The 18,880-nt window shown below is 42.1% G+C and overlaps 1 protein-coding gene across 1 annotated transcript; it reads left to right on the forward strand.

Moving 5' to 3' along the window:
- Positions 1 to 5,364: 5,364 nt before the first annotated feature.
- Positions 5,365 to 16,757, forward strand: pgk1 (phosphoglycerate kinase 1). The gene is made up of 11 exons (XM_080860680.1): positions 5,365 to 5,524; positions 7,389 to 7,439; positions 7,598 to 7,753; positions 8,078 to 8,222; positions 9,830 to 9,933; positions 10,391 to 10,510; positions 11,900 to 12,014; positions 12,359 to 12,538; positions 13,559 to 13,736; positions 15,611 to 15,709; positions 15,949 to 16,757. Exons 1-11 carry the CDS (start codon positions 5,460 to 5,462, stop codon positions 15,987 to 15,989), a joined length of 1,254 nt encoding a protein of 417 aa, XP_080716806.1. The 5' UTR covers positions 5,365 to 5,459; the 3' UTR covers positions 15,990 to 16,757.
- The last annotated feature ends 2,123 nt before the right edge of the window (positions 16,758 to 18,880 follow it).

Raw genomic sequence — 18,880 nt, forward strand, 5'->3', positions numbered from 1 at the left:
GGGGCCTTCACTCATGGTTTTCCAAACTAGATTTCTGTCAAGCATTCATTGCCAGGTCTTCCTTTTAGGTAGTGTAAGCATTATTGATTTTGAGGCATAATTTGTAAGACAGCCTTGTTAAACTGATTCCTCTTTGAACCCCACCAACGTTACTCCAAACAATGTGGATATAAGTTTTTAAAACTAATCTAACATTCATTCTCTGAATAATAATATATTATATTATATTATCAGGTAAAATGTATTATTTAGCTGACACTAAGCTGTGTTGGAAGTTGTGTTAGCTTTGTCTTTGTTGTCTGACAAAGCCAGTAAAATCCAAGATGAGGTAACGTGTGTGGCAACAGCCTGAATGTGATTGCAGCAGAGTTTATCATATATAAAAGCAGGTGCAACCAGGCCACAGTCAGACGTTTCCTCAATTCTCACTCGATAGCATCCACATCCCAACGAGAAGCCATGAAGCCAGTGATCGTGCTGTTCGTTGTGCTGATGATGATTGCACTGGTGTGCAGTTAGTACGGTTTAACTTTACAGTCACTTCATCTAACTCTGTGTTTCCTGTTGTCTATATCCTCGTTGCTTATATAAACAGTAGTGTATAAATACGTTGTTTGCTGTTTTCTACTGCCATTGAATATCAACTCTACTGTTCACTCGTCCCAGATGCTTATGGTCAAAGATGTGCTGATGGTAATGGGATATGTCGTAGCTGTGATTGTCGTCCTAACGAACATGCCGTTTTGGGAATCTGTCATGGTCCTCCTCAACTTCCAAGAAAGTAAGAAGAAATCTATAGACAGGTTTTCATCCATAGACATCTTTGGTCCTTTTTCTGTGTGCAGTGGCGGTTCTGCATGGAATTACGCCCCGGGCGATATCCCCTCCGAGCGCCCCCGCCCCCCCCCCCCAATTATAACATTATAAGTGAAAGAAAAAATGAAATGTATCAATTGCACAAATCCTTCAATAGAACATTTGAATAACACACTTAAGATAATTATTGCACACATAATGTACATTTATGTTAGCTAACCAGCCATCTGCAAGTTATGTTGTGCAAGCACTCAACATGCATTATAGTTAGTTGAGTTTGCTAATAGTGGCTAATGGGATTTCGCTAACGCTTGCTAGTCTAGTGGTGTCAAAAGGAAATCTGTGGTCTAACCAGCTAGCTATCGACCTGCTAATTATTAAGATTATACTAGTACTCTGTATGCTGTTACATTATGTTAGTTGTGGCTAGCGGGATTTCGCTAACACTTTAGCCTAGTGTCAGATGAATGAACATGTTCATACCCTATGGTCAAATCAGCTAGCTAACGCTAGCTAGCAAACAACTCAGTTGGTGCTCAACATTAGCTGGTTGCCTTACAGTAATAGGAATATCGGTTAAGCTACACTTGATAAAATAAAACACATTTTTACCTTGTCCACTCGAGCATCCTTCAATAGCTTTATCGATAATGTAATAGACTACTCTGTTAAAGATGTATTACATTTCCCTCGGGATGAATAAAGTATCTATCTGACTATCTATCTTTCTATACTCTGCTCACTATTACCTTCACCAGTTGGATAAATTGATGCAATTAGTGGTCTCCTTCCACCAATTAACCTTGCCCTTGGTGACCACATAATCGTTCTGTATTACCTATTTTTATAAGCCATTTCACACAATTCAGAAAAAAAAAAAGTATAGGGTAATTATTATAATGTTTATTGGGAGACCCAGAGCTGAACTGCCCGCCGCCCCCTCTCTCTTTCCCCCTTTCACCCAGGATTGCGCTGCACCTTCTTAGCGAGCAGGTGCACCTGCAGCTGCAGGGGGCGCCAATTTGCCAATTCCTCACCCAGTGATATGATATATAGAAATAGAAAAGCGCTTCGCGGCCCAGATTATTATTACAATTTTTTTAAGTGCTCGTGCCGCCCCTCACGTGTCATGAAAAAGTGCCGCCCCGGGCGGCTGCCCGGGTCGCCCGTGCCTAAAACCGCCACTGTCTGTGTGCATGTGACTTGTGGCATTAAATTATATTTCTTTTGTCAGTTGCTGTGTTCCAAATGGCATGTGAAGAACATCCGTAAAGGACGACTGTGTGGATCAATGCATTATTGTTTTTTTCTTCTTTCATTTAAGTTTAGTTAAAAACAGTCAGACACTCACACAAGAGATGGAGTAATCATGATTTGCGTTCACGCCAGTTTGAATAAAATCAAATAAACAACTATGTATCTGTGAATTCATTATTTTTTTAAATTATTTAGAAATACGCAAGGGTTTTACATAACTTATTTGAATGTGCTTATCCTATTGTCCAGGGACCTTGACATCATACAAGGAAACACACGTGACATGTACTTAGAGGGAATTGTATGAGTAGCCAAAAAACGACATGAAACATGGAATTAGTGTATGTGCAAAAAGTGAGTGAACACATTTGGGTGGTTATTAGTCAATTAAGCAAAGCAATCAAATGAGACATCCTTAGGAAAAGGGTTGGGCAACACAGATTAAAAGAGAGAGGAAACCAACCAAATTACTGTAGTGCCAAAGTGTTCCCACACAGATCAACAATGCTGAGAGGAAAGGGGATATCCGTGGACATCAGGAAGAAGGAACTGACAGCCCATCAGTCTAGTCTGGGGAAACTTATAAGACCATCTACAATAGATTCCAGCTCCATTCATCCATACAGTAGATCAGGCATGTAGACCTCGAGGAGCAATTTTCTGAATTTTATTAAAAAAAAGTCTATTGGACTAGTAGGCCTATTGCAAGCTTTACCTTTAAAACTGTAATAAATTAGCTGATGTTTATTTAATAAATTAGTCATAGGCTACTAACCAGGGTTCAAAGCCATGGTACTTAAACCTACAAATGAGCAACTATACTATTCAGCCACCCATATGTGAGAATGGTGCTCATTACACAAGGTTGGCCTCACAAAGATTTACAGGGACTCAGGTTTTTAGAGATGAGTGTTAGATTGCCATCCAGTGGACATTTGTATTCAAATTGCTATTAACAAACGTGAGAGTGTTACATATAAGGTGATTCAATTACACCAATAATAGGCTACTGTAAAAATAAGCACACCTGTCCATTGCCCACCAAGTTACATTCACCAAGTCTCTTCTCCTCTGTCTCCATCTTCTCCCTGTCATCCCCTGGATTTCTGTAAGCGCAATCCTGCCAACTCTGCTCCAATGTCCCAAAGATTGTGTCTGCATCTCCCTCCTAGATCTTAAAATAAGATTTCCTGTTTACAGGATATAACTTTTTATTTCATATGGCTAATTAAACACCAATGATAAAGATGCTGCTAAAAATGCTGAATTCCTTTGCTGAAAGCCCATGTTTTGTTAGACCCATGTACATTTACCCCAGATGCTGCCAGAGAGGTCCGAAACTCTTTAGAGGTGATGTGTGGGTTGACTTTTACCTGATTTATTATCTTTCTGGTGCTTCTTGGTGATGCTCTTGATGGGCGTCCACTTCTAGGCAGAGATGCGGTTTTGAATGCCCTCCATTTCTAAATGATTTGTCTTGGATGGATGGATGGAGCTGGAATCTTTTGGAGATGGTCTTATAGCTTTCCCAAGACTGATGGGCTGTCAGTACCTTCTTCCTGATGTTCTCGGATATCTTGTTTCCTCTCGGCATTGTTGATCTGCGTGGGTACACCTGGGCACTACAGTAGTTTAGTTGGTTTCCTCTCTCTTTTAATCTGTGTTGCCCAACCCTTTTCCTAAGGATGTCTCAGTTGATTGGTTTGCTTAACTGAGTAATTAAGCACCCAAATATGTTTTTTTACCGAATCTGTTACCTGCTTGACTTTACCAATAAAGCTGGGGGTTCACTTACTTTTGAAAATACACTAATTCCCTGTCTCATGTAGTTTTTTGGCTACTCAAACAATTCCCTCGAAACAAGTACATGCAAATGATAAACATAAACCTGACATTTCATCTATGGAAAATTGGTGATGAAAAAAAAATTAAAATCATGGTAAAACAAAAAAAGTGCTCAAGGGGTTCACATACTTTCAAGTGGCACTGTATCTCAGCAGATGTCTTCAATATGTTTATTGTTGCGCCATATTTTAAATAATTAAAATTAATTTCTCTTCTTAAAACCCACTAGAGCAGTGGTCCCCAATTATTTTTCCCCAAGGGCCAAATTATGTAAAGCAAGTGAGGCTGAGGGCCAACAACCCCCCCCCCCCCCCCCCCCCCCCCCCCAAAAAATGACAGCGGTTTAAAAAAATAACAGTTTTTATTAGTGCTGTCAAACGATTAAAATATTTAATCACGATTAATCGCAAATGAATTAATCGCAAATTTTATTTTAATGCTCTTATCATGGAAAAGTGGATTGGCTTGCTTTATGCAATGTTTTATTTTATTGAAAAACAACATTGCCAAACAGGGGTGTACAAAATAAAATTATAAAGTGCACATTTCAGACTCTGCTGAAAAGCTGCCCGTTGACATTTTCAGACAACAGTGAAGCTCGCTTCTTTTGCACAACTTTTAAAAGGTAAACTTTCTATTCAGAAGCTTTTTATCAAACATTTCGCCGTATCGCGCTCACCATCACTCAAACCGTAACGTTAGCCTACTACACAGTTTGCGAGGCCAAAAAGAACGTTAATCTTAAAAAAAAAAAAAAAAAAAATTTTTTTTTTTTTTTACGACGTCGCGGGCCAAAAATGTGCCGTACCCGGGCCGGATCTGGCCCACGGGCCGCCATTTGGGGACCACTGCACTAGAGGAAACTATTTAAAAGGATATTTTCAAAATTGTCTTATGGGGGAGCATGCCCCCAAACCCCCCTAGTTTAGGTGGGTCGTCTCGTCACAGGAAAAATAATAGGTTTTATCTAGGGGCTTAGCCCCCCCAAAACTGTGAACCTAGATTCGCCCCTGATTCTGACCCTTCGACATTCCATAACCACCTCGACCATGGTGAACGTGCGTCTTATATGGTGCGCATGTGAGCGCATCTGACTCGCATCACACACGCACCCACCATTAGCCTGTATACCCTGCACATTGGTCTGCCTTGGTAACAAATGTACTCTCCCATGTCTTCACTGGCATTTAAATGGATAATTGGGTTGTAGGCATAAGACTGTGTGTCAAATATTCAGAGTTGGCCACAAATCCAACACTCTACCTAACTAATACTACCCACAGTTAGTGTTCTACTAAGCAGAACGTGACGTCCTCTGTCATCTTAAACCTCTGTGATTGGCCTTTGAATCACCCAATGGTGCGTTAGGAAAGCAGTCCCCACACGAGTTGTTGGCCAATCGACTAACAGTGGGGCGCTGTGGATAGACTCGGCCAAATTCTAATTGCTTTAAGGTCATTCACAGTTAGGAAGTGCCCATCTGCAACGGAGGCTGAGAACGCGAGGGAACGCGGCAGCACAAGAACAAGTTAACATCCAAAATGTCTTTGTCAAATAAACTTACTTTGGATAAGGTGGACGTGAAGGACAAGCGTGTCATCATGAGGTAGGAATGGGTAACGATGGGCATATGTAGTGCAAATAGATAATGCCAGATATCGGATTACTCTGTGGTGCAGATTAACGTTCGCTCATCAATGCTTCTATTTTATGACATCTGATGTGCTTAGTGGTCAATATCCTATTTTTCTGTCAGTTCGATGCATTAGCCAACTTTAGCATCCTTTTTGCTTTCAGGACTGCTATCTCATAGTCGTGACATTAACAGTACCGGAAGTAGATGAGGTGTCAAAAGTCACGTTTTTCCAATGCCTTTAATTTGTTCACTTATTGAAGGGTTACAAAGGGAAAGCATCGATATAAGTCTCCGTCTATTAGCCATGAAGCCTTTGTAGTTTACATTCAGAGACGAGAGGAAAGTGAAAATGGACACCCTGTTTTCTAAATGTCAGACGGCCACTCTGCGGTGCCTGGCGTCCATGCCAGATTGCAGTAACATGAACGACATAAACGGTGCATGTTTGGCACTAAAGGGATGTTCCTGCGACTATAATTGGTCGTTTTTTTAAATCGAACTCTTAACAAACGGCGGTTTGTTTGTCTTTTACACTGTGTGCATCTGGGTACTTTCAGGGAATTTTACCGGAGCGGACAGAATTACGAAATCACGAATGAATGAAATTGTGCCTTTCGAGTTTCAAAAGAGATACAGGAAATGATTATTCCTGACATTAGACCCTGGGCCTGTAATTTTAGGAATCCTCTCATAGGGTGACCTTTTCCAGTTTGCCACTCGGTTTACGAAATTTGTTCCGTGGTGTAATACATGTCTGATGCGACATCGAATGCTCACACTTCCTCTGCGCCTTCAGCCATCAGGACACGTAGATCTATAGTTTCAATTACGATAGTCAACGCTGCTGCAGCACCTTCCCAAATACCCAATTTATTCCATGTGAGTGCATCAAGTGCGCGGAAGCAGACAAAAGCAGGATGGGGGAGCTGTCTGTGTTTTATGTAATCGGTGGTTGCCCGGAGTGACTATGCGAACGTGCGTTGGTGTGTGTCTGACTCGCGATCCGTGTGGTGTGGTGACATGCTGCACCACCAAACCGTTATCTGCACGCTCCATCGAATTAGCACCGAAATCCCTTCAACAAAGACTGTTTAGCTCTCGTGCCTGTACTCAATCAATGACCATACACGCGTGACACGGTGGGCGGAGTAGTCCCCAGGGACCGGACCATTGGCTGATAAAAAGTCAACGTTTCATAGTCAATATTGTTCCAAAGTCCCATGCAGTAGTAGCGTAGCGATACACGCACGTAAGCGCACGCATGAACACATTCAGTGGATGAAGTACATGAAGTTATCTGGAATGCATGGTTTCGTCACATTTTGTACGAGTTGCACATTCAAGCATTGTATGGTCTGAATGTTTACTTTAATTAAGATATGTGCAGCTATGAACACAGTGGATGAAGTAGATAAATGCCTGTCCTCCCACCTTCATCAGTTAACTTGAAGTACTTTTAAATAAACTGCTAAAAGAGGCCTCTGTATTTTTGTTCTAGCTGTGTGGTTGTAGCAACATAAGTCAATCCATTCATAGTGTCCATGTCCTGTGTAGGCCCTTGGTAATGCATGAGTCCAGATGCATTCATAGTTTCCACGTCCTGTGTAGACCCTTGGTAATGCATGTGCTGCATTGTGGAAGTGCTGAGTCAGAGGCAAGAGGTGACACAGCTCCCTTAGTCATTGGGCATCCTTCTGTCTGTCTGTCGACTGTGTGTGTCATGATTGGTGAGCAATGGAATATGCTGACAGTTAGAAAAACGCTGTACGCTGACAGTTACAAAAACGATGTCCTGATATAAGTGGGATGATGGAATTTCTTATTGTTTTTTAAGGGTTGATTTCAACGTGCCCATGAAGGACAATCACATCACCAACAACCAGAGGTAAGAGTTAACAGAGACTCGCTATCTCTCTTGAACTGTATTCTTGCATGCACAGTTTAGCAGATTTGAACCATAACATTTCACCTTTTCACAAGGTGTTCCATATAATGCAGATAAAAAGGGTGTCTGTAATTAAAAGATGTGTGTGTACCTTCCAGGATCAAAGCTGCCGTTCCCTCCATCCAGCACTGCCTGGACCACGGAGCCAAAGCAGTGGTTCTGATGAGCCACCTGGGCCGGCCTGACGGTGTCCCCATGCCTGACAAGTACTCCCTGAAGCCCGTGGCTGCTGAGCTGAAGACACTGCTGGGCAAGTGAGTGAGGGAGCGCTCTGCAGCTGATGCCACAAACAGCATTTATTTATAGCACATTGTTTGACTGGGCTGTTGTGGGGATGCATCTTTTACCATTACAAGACATCAGTCTAGATATGTTAGCAAAGCTTCCCCTAAGTGTGTGTGTGTGTGTGTGTGTGTGTGTGGGTGGGTGGGTGTTTGATTGTCTTAATAATCCCTCATTCTGGTAAAAAAGACAGCAACCCGGAGGTTTGATGTTCTAGTGCTTCTATGAGCAATCTTACCATGCCTTAGTGGTGGTTCTGTTCTGTGTGAATGCATCTGTCTCTTATGCCAACGCAGGGATGTCAACTTCCTCAAGGACTGCGTTGGCCCTGAGGTCGAGGCGGCATGTAAAGATCCTGCTGCTGGTTCTGTCATCCTGCTTGAGAACCTGCGATTCCACGTCGCTGAGGAGGGCAAGGGCAAGGATGCCTCTGGAAACAAGGTGACTGCCACAGGCTCATTCCAGTTAGATACATTTGCAGGCTTTTCTTTGTTTTTTTCCCCCAAGCTGGCAACACCATTATAACTTTCCTGGTCCTGCAGAGTGACAGTCCCAACAGCCAATTATATAACAGCACTCCACCACAGTGCAGAGTCCGATACGTATGATAGAAATGAAATAAAGAGACACAAATATATAAAAATGGGCATATACTGTATGTGTATATGGATATATACATGTGTGTTTGAGGCACAGGCCATGATTGGTACCAACACTCTAGTGTTGAAACCTTTACGGGGTCATTTACCACACATGCTTTTCCTACTCCAGCCAAGTCTGGCCCAAAGGAGAAGGCTAAGACCAGGAACCAAAATGCTCTCCAGCAAAGCAGAGTACAGTAACAGGTCTGCTCCTGATAACGTTGACTTCTTGACATTTGTCTAAAGGTTAGAGAAGAAGGCCGAGTCAGACTGTGTTGCTTTTCCTGTCCACGAAGCCCCAGTTGGTATGCCACTCCGGTGCAGTGTGGTGGGGAACGGCTGGGATCTGACCTTTTACTGGGTTCACTCGCTTGAAGGCTGCCTCTCGTGAACTGTTGAACTGACACTCGCAGGCATGTCAGAGAAGGGCCTTGACCTTTTTCTAATGCTAGGTTGAAGGGTTACACCCTTTCCATGCTAAATAACAGAGGTATCTAGACGCCGCATATTAACCTGGAAAAGCCTTTACATAGTGATCTGCATGGGAGACTGTACTGTGAAGATTAATGCGAAGTAAAAGTGATGATATGCCTTGTCAAAACAATTAAGATACAGTGGCTTTCAAAAGTATTCATCCCTCCCTGAAAGTCATCACCATTTTGTGGTTTACAAAGGAAGTGTTGCTTTAGCCTTGTGACTTAGAGAATTGTCCTACTGATCGGTAACCCATCTCCCAAGTCTTAGTTTTACAACAGACTGCAACAGGTTTTCTTGTGAAATTGTGTGGGCAAGCATAGACCTACAACGGACTTGAACTCGCACCCTTGGGCATGGGAGGGGGGCGTGCTAGCAAGGTGGCTAAAACCCATAGGTGTCGCTAGCATGTCTCTTAAAGTGAGTGAGGTTTACTGTACCTTCTAGAAGGGAAAGCTGTTATTGCCACGCTGTGTTCATGAATAAGCCATACTGTTTATTCCAGGGTCTTTGCACAGTAAAACACACTCAATTTTAAATAAATAAATAAATATTGTTGTGTTATATGTTGTCCCTCGTCGCACCAGAGGGGGGCAGAGCTCCAAATTTGGTTGTCAGAGAGAAAAAAATGGTTGACATGGAGAAAATATGACATAAGTGTGAAGATGATTTCCCATCCAAGCAAGCTCTGTTACATCAATAGCAGACTCTATGATCTATCCATATCCTTCAAGCTGCGACATAACTGTTGAAACTGTTTAATTCCGTAGGTAATCTGAAACCGTTATATTCATAAAGTGACAAAATGTACCATGCATTCATCTTTATAATCCAGTGCCACTGTTTTCAATGTTTGGTGTGCACTTCTTCAGTTTCTGTTCATGACTAAAAGAGTTCTTCTTCTGTCTGTATTCTGTTTCTGTCTGCTCTTAGACCAAAGCATCTCAGGAGCAGATTGATTCCTTCAGGGCCTCCCTGTCCAAACTGGGCGACGTCTACGTCAACGATGCTTTTGGCACAGCACACAGAGGGCACAGGTACACACACAGAAGCCCACAAACTCACACTCACACAACGTTTAAGTAATGCAACTGCAACCTTCAATCTTGCACCTAAATGCCAACAGAAAATAACACTTGAACTCACACTCACACATGAGCTCATTCTCACCAAAAACAGGCAATATTACAAAAACAGACATAGCAAAAAATAGTCAGACTCAGAAATGGGAAACTACACATAAACTGCCATCCACATGTCACAAATGCAGAGACGGTGCAGGTTCGATTCCATCTGAAAAAATATATTGTACACACGCATAGGCCTTCCTCTACTCTTCTTCAATGCATCTGGAATGCCTGGAAAGTGCTGTTGCTATTTTGCTAATGTTGACAGCCATTATTCATCTCACTCTCTCGCTCTCTCTCTCTCTCTCTCTCTCTCTTTGTCTCTCCCCCTCTGTCTCTCTCTCTCTCGCTCTCTCTCTACTCACAGCTCAATGGTGGGCGTGGACCTGTCCCAGAAGGCCGCTGGCTTCCTGATGAAGAAGGAGCTGGACTACTTTGCCATGGCCCTGGAGAAACCCCAGAGGCCCTTCCTGGCCATCCTCGGAGGGTACGTCCCAAAATACCTTAGATGGGGGAAATTTTCCTCAGCCCCCCTTTCAATAATAATAAAAAAAAACTTGTAACAAGGGATGTTTCAGGCGACCATCATGCATTGCATATTCAACTTGTGGATGCATTTCAGTCAATGTATGCGTGTTTGCTCTCGTTTGCGTATTTTTACCCTGAATCTGCTCCAAACATTGACTTCAAAGTTCACACCACTAGACTTTACCCTGTATAAGCCGTTCCCAAATAGTAAAGTGGAATGTCCGTAGGTATGACGACAACCACAGAACCTCATGTTCCCAAGATGCAATTCAGTTACTGGTGAATCACTACCATAATAACTATCAAACACTGCTGTTGTTTGTATTTATTTATGTGACTGTATGAACTACTGTGAGAGAATTAAGATAGGTAGTACAACTGATTAAAACAGTACAGTATTTTAGTGGAGGAGATCCTTCTAAGAGCCTGTGTCTAGAGAGGCTTAAGGCACGTGTCAGCATTTGGACACTGTAGGATAAATCCTCTAAGCGTACCTCACTGGCCTTTCAGGAATAGACCTCTTTATCTCATTATGGAATTCTCCGCTCTCACTGTCAGTGTGTCGGTGTACTGTAGCAGCAAGGCAAAGCAATATGGCAGGCTTCCAGTGTGACCTTTATGTAAGGCTTAAATTAATCTTGAAGTGTAATCCAACCCCATAACAAATTAAATCAATCTATTGTATGTTTTGCATCTACTTAACAGATAAAAGAATATGCGTCTGTCAAACAATTAAGACTGTAATTCGCGTACACTTCAAGGTCATGTGTTACAGTAAGGCAATAGATGCATAGTTAATGAACTAATAGCATACAAACCATGCCTCTGAATTGGTTGACTTTTGCTCCCTGGTATCAGGGTCCACGTTTGTAACAGGCATTGTGCAACAGACAGCATCTTTGATCTCCACTCCCCCTCATGCTCATTGGACAATAGGACTGACCTCCTGTTTTTTTTGTACTTTTGCGTGGAAGGGCAGGTGTCTTTCATCATATACTTCAGACACAACAGCTGATAGAACATTCACAGTAACACAGCAGTTTTGTCACATAATGTTTATTTAAAACTAAAAGTCAAGGCAACTTCACATTGCCTATGAAGAAGCCAAAATAAGCCAGAAAGGAAATTCCTAGTGAGAAGCTGTTCATAGGGGCTTCCTAACAGTCCACAGGGTAAAACATTAATGCCCTCATTTGTTGGTTTGAATTTGATTGATTCGTCCTTAGAAAATCCCCTTAGATTTGACATGGACTGTGAATGACCAGATTGAGACTGGTACTTACTGTAATAAAAGGCTTTGAGCACATGCTAAACTGGCTTTCATCTGTTGTGTTTTTTTCCCCCTCAGCGCTAAGGTCAAAGACAAGATTCAGCTGATCAATAACATGCTGGACCAAGTCGACGAGATGATCATCGGCGGTGGCATGGCCTTCACTTTCCTGAAGGTCCTCAACAACATGGAGGTGAGACAGGAGACGAATGGAGACTGCTGAGTGTGTGTGGTTTGCCTTCACCACCTCCTCACAATTCCTCTGTAGGACCTCAACTCAGGGATTCATGGATGTTTAGGGAAGGGTGTCACAAGCCTAGCAGCACTATAGTGATCATGACAGTTTGTCCCTTGTGGCTTCAGAATTGAGTTTCTTGTGAAGTGATTTAATGATGATGCTGGAGGATTCCAAATGTTCCCAGCTTGTCTAGACCTGCTTCAATTCCAACGATGGAGAAGGCAATCGATTCTTGACAGGATGGTACAGTTATGATTGGTTGTGGTTTTGAACTATATATTCTTTTCTTTACTCAACAGATTGGAACTTCCCTGTATGATGAGGAGGGTGCCAAGATCGTCAAGGAGTTGATGGCTAAGGCCGAGAAGAACAAAGTGAAGATCAACCTACCCGTGGACTTTCTCACCGCCGAAAAATTCGATGAGCATGCAACCACAGGCACGGCCCTTGTGAAAGATGGCATTCCTGCCGGCTGGATGGTGAGCGAGAGCAGGCTTATCTCTTCAGATTTCAAAAGGTCGCCACCTTGTGGCCAATGGCTTGCCTGCTGGCTGGATGGTGAGAGAATGCAGGCTTCAAAAGAACGCCACAAATACGATGGGAAGCAACCCACATTTCCGTATAGCTGCTGTACTGTAGGAAGAAAAAAGAAAAGGAAAGAAAAAGAATAGAGTAGTTTTTGGATTAATAGAAGCTCTGAAGGAGACCTGGAGTAAAAGAGCTCATTGGCACTGATGGATGTTACACAGAGGTGGAAGACAAAGCCTTGATCCACTGATCAATGTCAAATTCACAATAGTGTACATTTCTTAATTGCATTTTGTATCATCTACATAAATATGACCACTTTTTGGCACATTTCTCTGTCACCCTCTGACAATATCAACAACTCAGCTCTTTCAAATTTGGGCACATTTCTTATTTGTAAGTAGTTTGCTCTGTTTGAGCGGAGCTAAATTCCATTCTATTGGACCAGGGGTTTTCAATCGCCCCCTGGTGGTTCACGATGGCATTGCAGGGGGTCCACGGCATGAGCCTATGTTGATCAGTTCACTATTTACTTTTTTAATTTGTATAAATATACCTGGGCCTGTAGACATATTTATGTCAATCTAAATTGTTTGAATAGACTGGTCGCATTGCCAAAAATATTGATATAGACCCATATTCAACGAAGAAATTACACGGTCACAAGCTACAGGCAGAATATGTGCGCGGGGGAGGGAGCGTGGTGGCTGCAGGTAAAAACATGAAAAAGAAGTGTACGGGACTGTACAATGTTTTGGGAATCACTGGCACATCAGTGGGCCGCAGATTACTTTTTAGTCAGAATGGTGGTCCCTGGGACAAAACCAGTTGAAAACCCCTGTATTAGACCATGTGTTAGACCTGTGAGCATGTTAATAATAATAATAATAATAATAATAATAATGAATTTTATTTATACATTTATAAAACATGTTCCATGTGAGATCACCCCCATCTATCTGCCTCTTAAGGGTCTTGACTGTGGACCTGAGAGCTCCAAGCTGTTTGGAGAGGCAGTGGGCAGAGCCAAGCAGATCGTGTGGAACGGGCCCGTGGGTGTTTTCGAGTGGGACAACTTCGCCAAGGGAACCAAGAATCTGATGGACAAGGTGGTAGAGGTGACAAAATCCGGCTGCATCACCATTATCGGTAAGAAATCGCTCCAAGCGCAGTGCAGTGGTCACTGAGGGTCAATAAGGTTTTTTTTTATAAAGCAACAGGCTCAAAGTGCTGGTCAGCAAATCATTGCTCACATGTTTATGAAGGCCATCCTGCAAATAAGTTTATCTATTTCTACATTTCTGTGCTACCTTCTGTTCAACTACCTGTGTAGTCTACTTGGGGATAGCTATTAATAGGAATAGGAAATGAGCTTGTTTCATGTCACAAGCCTTACCTGTCTATAACCTGAGCACAAAAAACACAGCTTAGATGAATAACTAAGGCATGCTTAAATATCCATATTGTCACATTTGACAAAAACATGAGACCGTGGTTATTCAACAAACCCCATTTGTTAAAAGACCACAATTCCTAGGTCATTGGACTTTTTGCCCTCTGTTAATGTATCATGCAGGTTAGTAATGCTCCTGGACCAAGCCCAACCCCCCACACACTCACACCCTGAGCACAGAACTGTAGGTACATGCTAGTCTAAAAACACTAAAGCTTGGGCAGGGACATATTTGCTCCCAGTGCACAGTACACAGGTTTTATTTCCCACCTGTTCAGGCAAGTCTGAGGCAAATTTGAGTTCAAGTGAGAGAGCTGTCTCTTGTCTTTTCATGCTGGCTAACAAGAGATGAAACATGATCTAGTAAAAGACTTAAGCATACCGCTTGGTACCAAAATCATATGAAGGTGCCCTGTAGAACCTGCTCTGATTTCCAACGAATTAAGCTAACGCTTTTGCTTTAAGCTGAGACCATTTTAATTTCACACTTAACATGTTGTCCTTTGTGTCCACTTAATGACTTATTGCTAGAAACATTCCAGCCCCTTAAAAATACGCAATCATAACCGGTCTCTCCTGTGGCAGCCATTTTAAATCAGTTGTGTGTGTATAGATGCAGTCTGGCCACTAGATGGACCCTGCGACACAGAGTTGGAGAACCCTTCCCTAAACATGTGTTGGTGTGACTTATGTCAGGACTGTCTGACTATACACATGAGAGTATGAGAGGCCAATTAGTAGACTTTTGCAGTGGTGATCTCAACATTCATTTTAATATGTAGAGAAAAATCAAATCCATACCTCACCTGCCTTTGATGAGTATATCTGTCAGTGGCACTTTGCTGTTTGTATGCACATTAAACAGTGAAGTAACAGTGTCAGTATTGTTTCACATGTGGGCTGAATTGTGACATTTTGGATCATTTGGAATTTTCTTTTTAATTCTAATTCCTAATTCTATTTAATTTAATTATTTTCTATGCACTAGTTCTGTTATGGGATCACAACCATACATTCGATATGGGACAAAATGTTAATTTGTTCTTTTTCATTCATTGGGAATTTCCCAGTACTAACATGTTATGGATTTATCTTTAATGAACTTTAAAAACTTTTCTATTGAGACAATGAATGCAATATTTGACATTTTATGTTTTCAGACAAACTGTCTTTGCCACTGTACATGTATTTGTATTTCAATCCAGGACTGAAAGTCATGTGGAGCCTTTCCTGAGTTTTCAGTGCAGGCCAACACATAGATACCGTACACTCTACTACTTTTTGAAGACTTGTGGGAGACCAGGCCCTTTTTAAAATACAGTCAGGCTGAAAGTGTGGTTGACAAAGTAGTAATTATAGCGACTGAGCCTTGCAAAACATTTCAGGAAGAGTCCCTGCTGTTCAGCCACAAAGGGTGGAGCTGAAGGTCCAAGCGATTTCCCCCTAGAAACTGTCTGTGTGTGTGTGTGTGTCTGTTTCTGTGTGTGTGTGTGTGTGTGTGTGTCCTGTTTCTGTTTCTGTGTGTGTGCGAATGTATCTAACCACCATCCTGTGTCTGGTTCCTGTGCAGGTGGAGGAGACACAGCTACTTGCTGTGCCAAGTGGAACACTGAGGACAAGGTCAGCCACGTGAGCACAGGGGGTGGAGCCAGCCTTGAGCTGCTGGAGGGTGAGTGATGTCACTTCCTGCTAGTGGACAAAATCAGTAGAATTTACTGTAACTACTATTATTCAGGTGCAAGGGAATGAAAGAATGCAAGGGACTGATGTTCCATTTTAATTGTAAAGTTGGATTAGTAAGTTATCTGTAGAGTTTAACTTGTGAGTGTTTTGAATCTGAACAGAGCAATGCCCTAAATAAAATTGTCCTAAATGTTTGTTTGTTTGTTTGTTTGTTGTTGTCCACAGGTAAAGTACTGCCTGGTGTGGCTGCCCTGAGCAGTGTGTAAGCCCAGATAGTCGTGTTCCTGTTGAGAGTTTGGAAGCACTTATCCCGGAGATGCGCACACTCCCTCCATCTCTCACCTCTGTTCCCCACCCAACGTACACACATACATAAACACACACCTTTTCACTCGTACCAGCCCAATCTTTCCAGCGAGAGGACACCAACGACCAACAGCCCTCCATCTACACTAATACTGTACTAATGGATGAGAAACTACTGAAACAGCTGCTCTGCATTTCTCTCTGTCGATCTTGCCGTCTTTCTCTGCCTTTCCTTTGCTCTCTGGTCCAAGTGCTCTCTGAACTCCATGTTCATGTGTCCTGGGCAGAGGGCTTCCAGCAAACACTTTCCTATGGCTGCCGTAGTTTCTCAAGGAGAAGAGGATGTGGAGGAGGAGACGTGCCTCTAACAAGTCATTAATCATAAACAGTTATTTATCTCACAACTTCCCAATATACATCAGGAGTTGGTCATCTGTGTCTGGGTGCAAATAGTATGTTAGTTTTGTGTGTGTCTTTCATGAACAATCAGGCCAGAGGTGTGTGACACCTTTCGATAACATAAAAATTGTTTTGTGTTGAACTCAATAGATTTTCTATTTTGTATTTGTTGCCTCCATGCACTTGTCGGATACTGTAAGAGTAGGGCTTGTCGTGATCATCCTGATGTATACGCTTGGAAGATAGCTGTATTGGCCCAGTTGGGGTTACCCAAAAGATTAATATTAATCTTTTTGTGAAATAAATGTATTGGTGCAATACCCAAATGACCTGAGATTTGTTCATTGTTCCCCTAAAACTGTCTTCTGCGCTCTCACTCACACACACCTAGGTAGAGCACAGTTAGTGATACAGGTGTTCTAACCATAGCAATTTACTCTTCTGTATTGAGTTCTCCGTAACTATAGCCAACAACAAACAGTAATCTTCAACAAGTAGGCTGTTGTGTTTAATGTTAGAAAAAACATTCAATGGAGTGACAAAGTAGTCATATAGTTTGCTATTCAGAAATGAATTACTGGTTTGTGTGTAGCCATAGTGTTGAGTGGTGAGACCAAAAGCATGCCAGCGTGAACACAGCGTCAGCTCGATTTGCCATCATGAGGTTTGAGACATGGGTGGAGCGCACGGATTAAGCCAAGCTAATGTGATGAACTACAGTTCCAACAAGGCATCCAGCATTGGTTAACTGTCCGCGTAGGCTCCACCCTTACCTGGAGAGGTGTGCTTTTGATGTGTCTTCATCACTGTCGGGAAGCCGAAAATGATACTTTTTATCTTTAGCGAGTGATTGGCGGTAGTTTTTAAACATGTTGTGGTCTTAACTATGTTTGAAAGTGTCTCCAGAAACCAAAGAACAGCAAAGGAATCTATCGAGAAGTTAGCTAAGGCTATTTTTCTTTCCTTGGATGTGTTCACCTGGTGGCGTGGACAATAGTTTTTTTTTTCATCGCGAAAAGCAGGAGGAGACTGAACTCGGGTTATAGACTAGACCACCCGATTTGTCGTGATGTCTGGAAGTCTATTGAGAATATTTTCGAACTATCTCAAGGCCGATGCAACAAGCAGTTTAAAAACAAGGCTGTTGTCTGTAACACGGTGGCGAATCCTCATTAAAAATGGGACTTTTTGAGGACTACGTCGCTTACGGTCTTTGTCCACACTCTGTTGTTTAAGGCTTTGATTTTTTGACAAAAGAAATTTCATTGGGTTTTCCACATAGATTTTTTTGTTCAAAAGGCCAAAACCCTTACGCTTGAGGGAGCACGAGGGGCAAATATGATTCCCGTGGAACATTGGACAACAGAGGACGTTTCGGCTTGGATAGATCATATTGGCTTTACCGAACATGGGCAAAGTTTCTTGGGTAAGTAAATTTCGTGTTATTGAACGAGAAAATACTACACAACGTTGTCATGTTTAATGCTCGAAGGGAACTTCAGAAGGACTAGGCTACTTTTAAAGTGGATGGGGAGAAGTTTTTCCTCTCTGATTATGACAGTAGGCTTTGTAGTAGCCTACCACAAGGGGGAACCAGTGTAACACCACCAGATATGTTGTCTTCACAGTTTTCTTGGCATTTACGTTACTCATGTTTGATCCATTTGCTTCCCCCCCCCCCCCAGAAAACTCCGTGTCTGGACTGGATCTTTTGGAGATCAGCGATTCAGTGCTTGGTGAGAAGATAAGCCTATAGACTTCGGGCCTAATTACTGTTTGATGACATCACATTGACCCACTATGATGCCATGCATATTGTATGCTTCGACACTTCTTTTTTCTTATACATGTTTTTTTTCTGACCTAAACCAAATTAAAGTGGATTTTACATGTTTTTGTTGCAAACTATTGAAATGCTTCCTAGACCTACTAAAATGACATGCATCTCAAGGATAATAGTTGACTATTGTTCCACTTGTTGATAATAAACAAGACCTGTACATGCAATCATGCCTAAAGGGGTCTGATCTATAGAATCAAAGTGTGTCAAATGCACAGTTATGTTGGGGAACACTGTGTATCATGCCTTCAGAATTTTGTAATCTTTTTAAGTTAGGAAGTATTCTCAATTTTTTGACAACAAAAACTTACTTTGCCTTTAATGGAGGCCAAAACAAAGGAAGAAGGTGAAAGTAATGCATTAGAGATATGCGAAATATAGCTTAGTCGTTTCCCATCATGTTTGTGCATTGCCACTTTGTGACAATCGCCTACTGACACAGATGATACTAAAGGCAGACTAAGACCACGAACACTGGGTAAATTATCAGAAAATTATGGGTAGTCTCGATCTATAGGTAGCTGGGTAAATTATCAGAAAACTATGGGTAATCTAGGTCTATAGGTAGCTGGGTAAATTATCAGAAAATGTGTAGTCTAGGTCTATAGGTAG

The sequence above is a fragment of the Sprattus sprattus genome (assembly GCF_963457725.1).
Source record: "Sprattus sprattus genome assembly, chromosome: 1".
NCBI classification, from domain to species: Eukaryota; Metazoa; Chordata; class Actinopteri; order Clupeiformes; family Clupeidae; genus Sprattus; species Sprattus sprattus.

Excerpts from the sequence above, each read along its gene's own strand:
- pgk1 (XM_080860680.1), top strand. The coding sequence starts at position 5,460 with ATGTCTTTGTCAAATAAACTTACTTTGGATAAGGTGGACGTGAAGGAC. Across the intron at positions 8,223-9,829 it reads AGGATGCCTCTGGAAACAAG|ACCAAAGCATCTCAGGAGCA; the intron begins GTGACTGCCACA and ends GTCTGCTCTTAG. Across the intron at positions 12,539-13,558 it reads GCATTCCTGCCGGCTGGATG|GGTCTTGACTGTGGACCTGA; the intron begins GTGAGCGAGAGC and ends CTGCCTCTTAAG.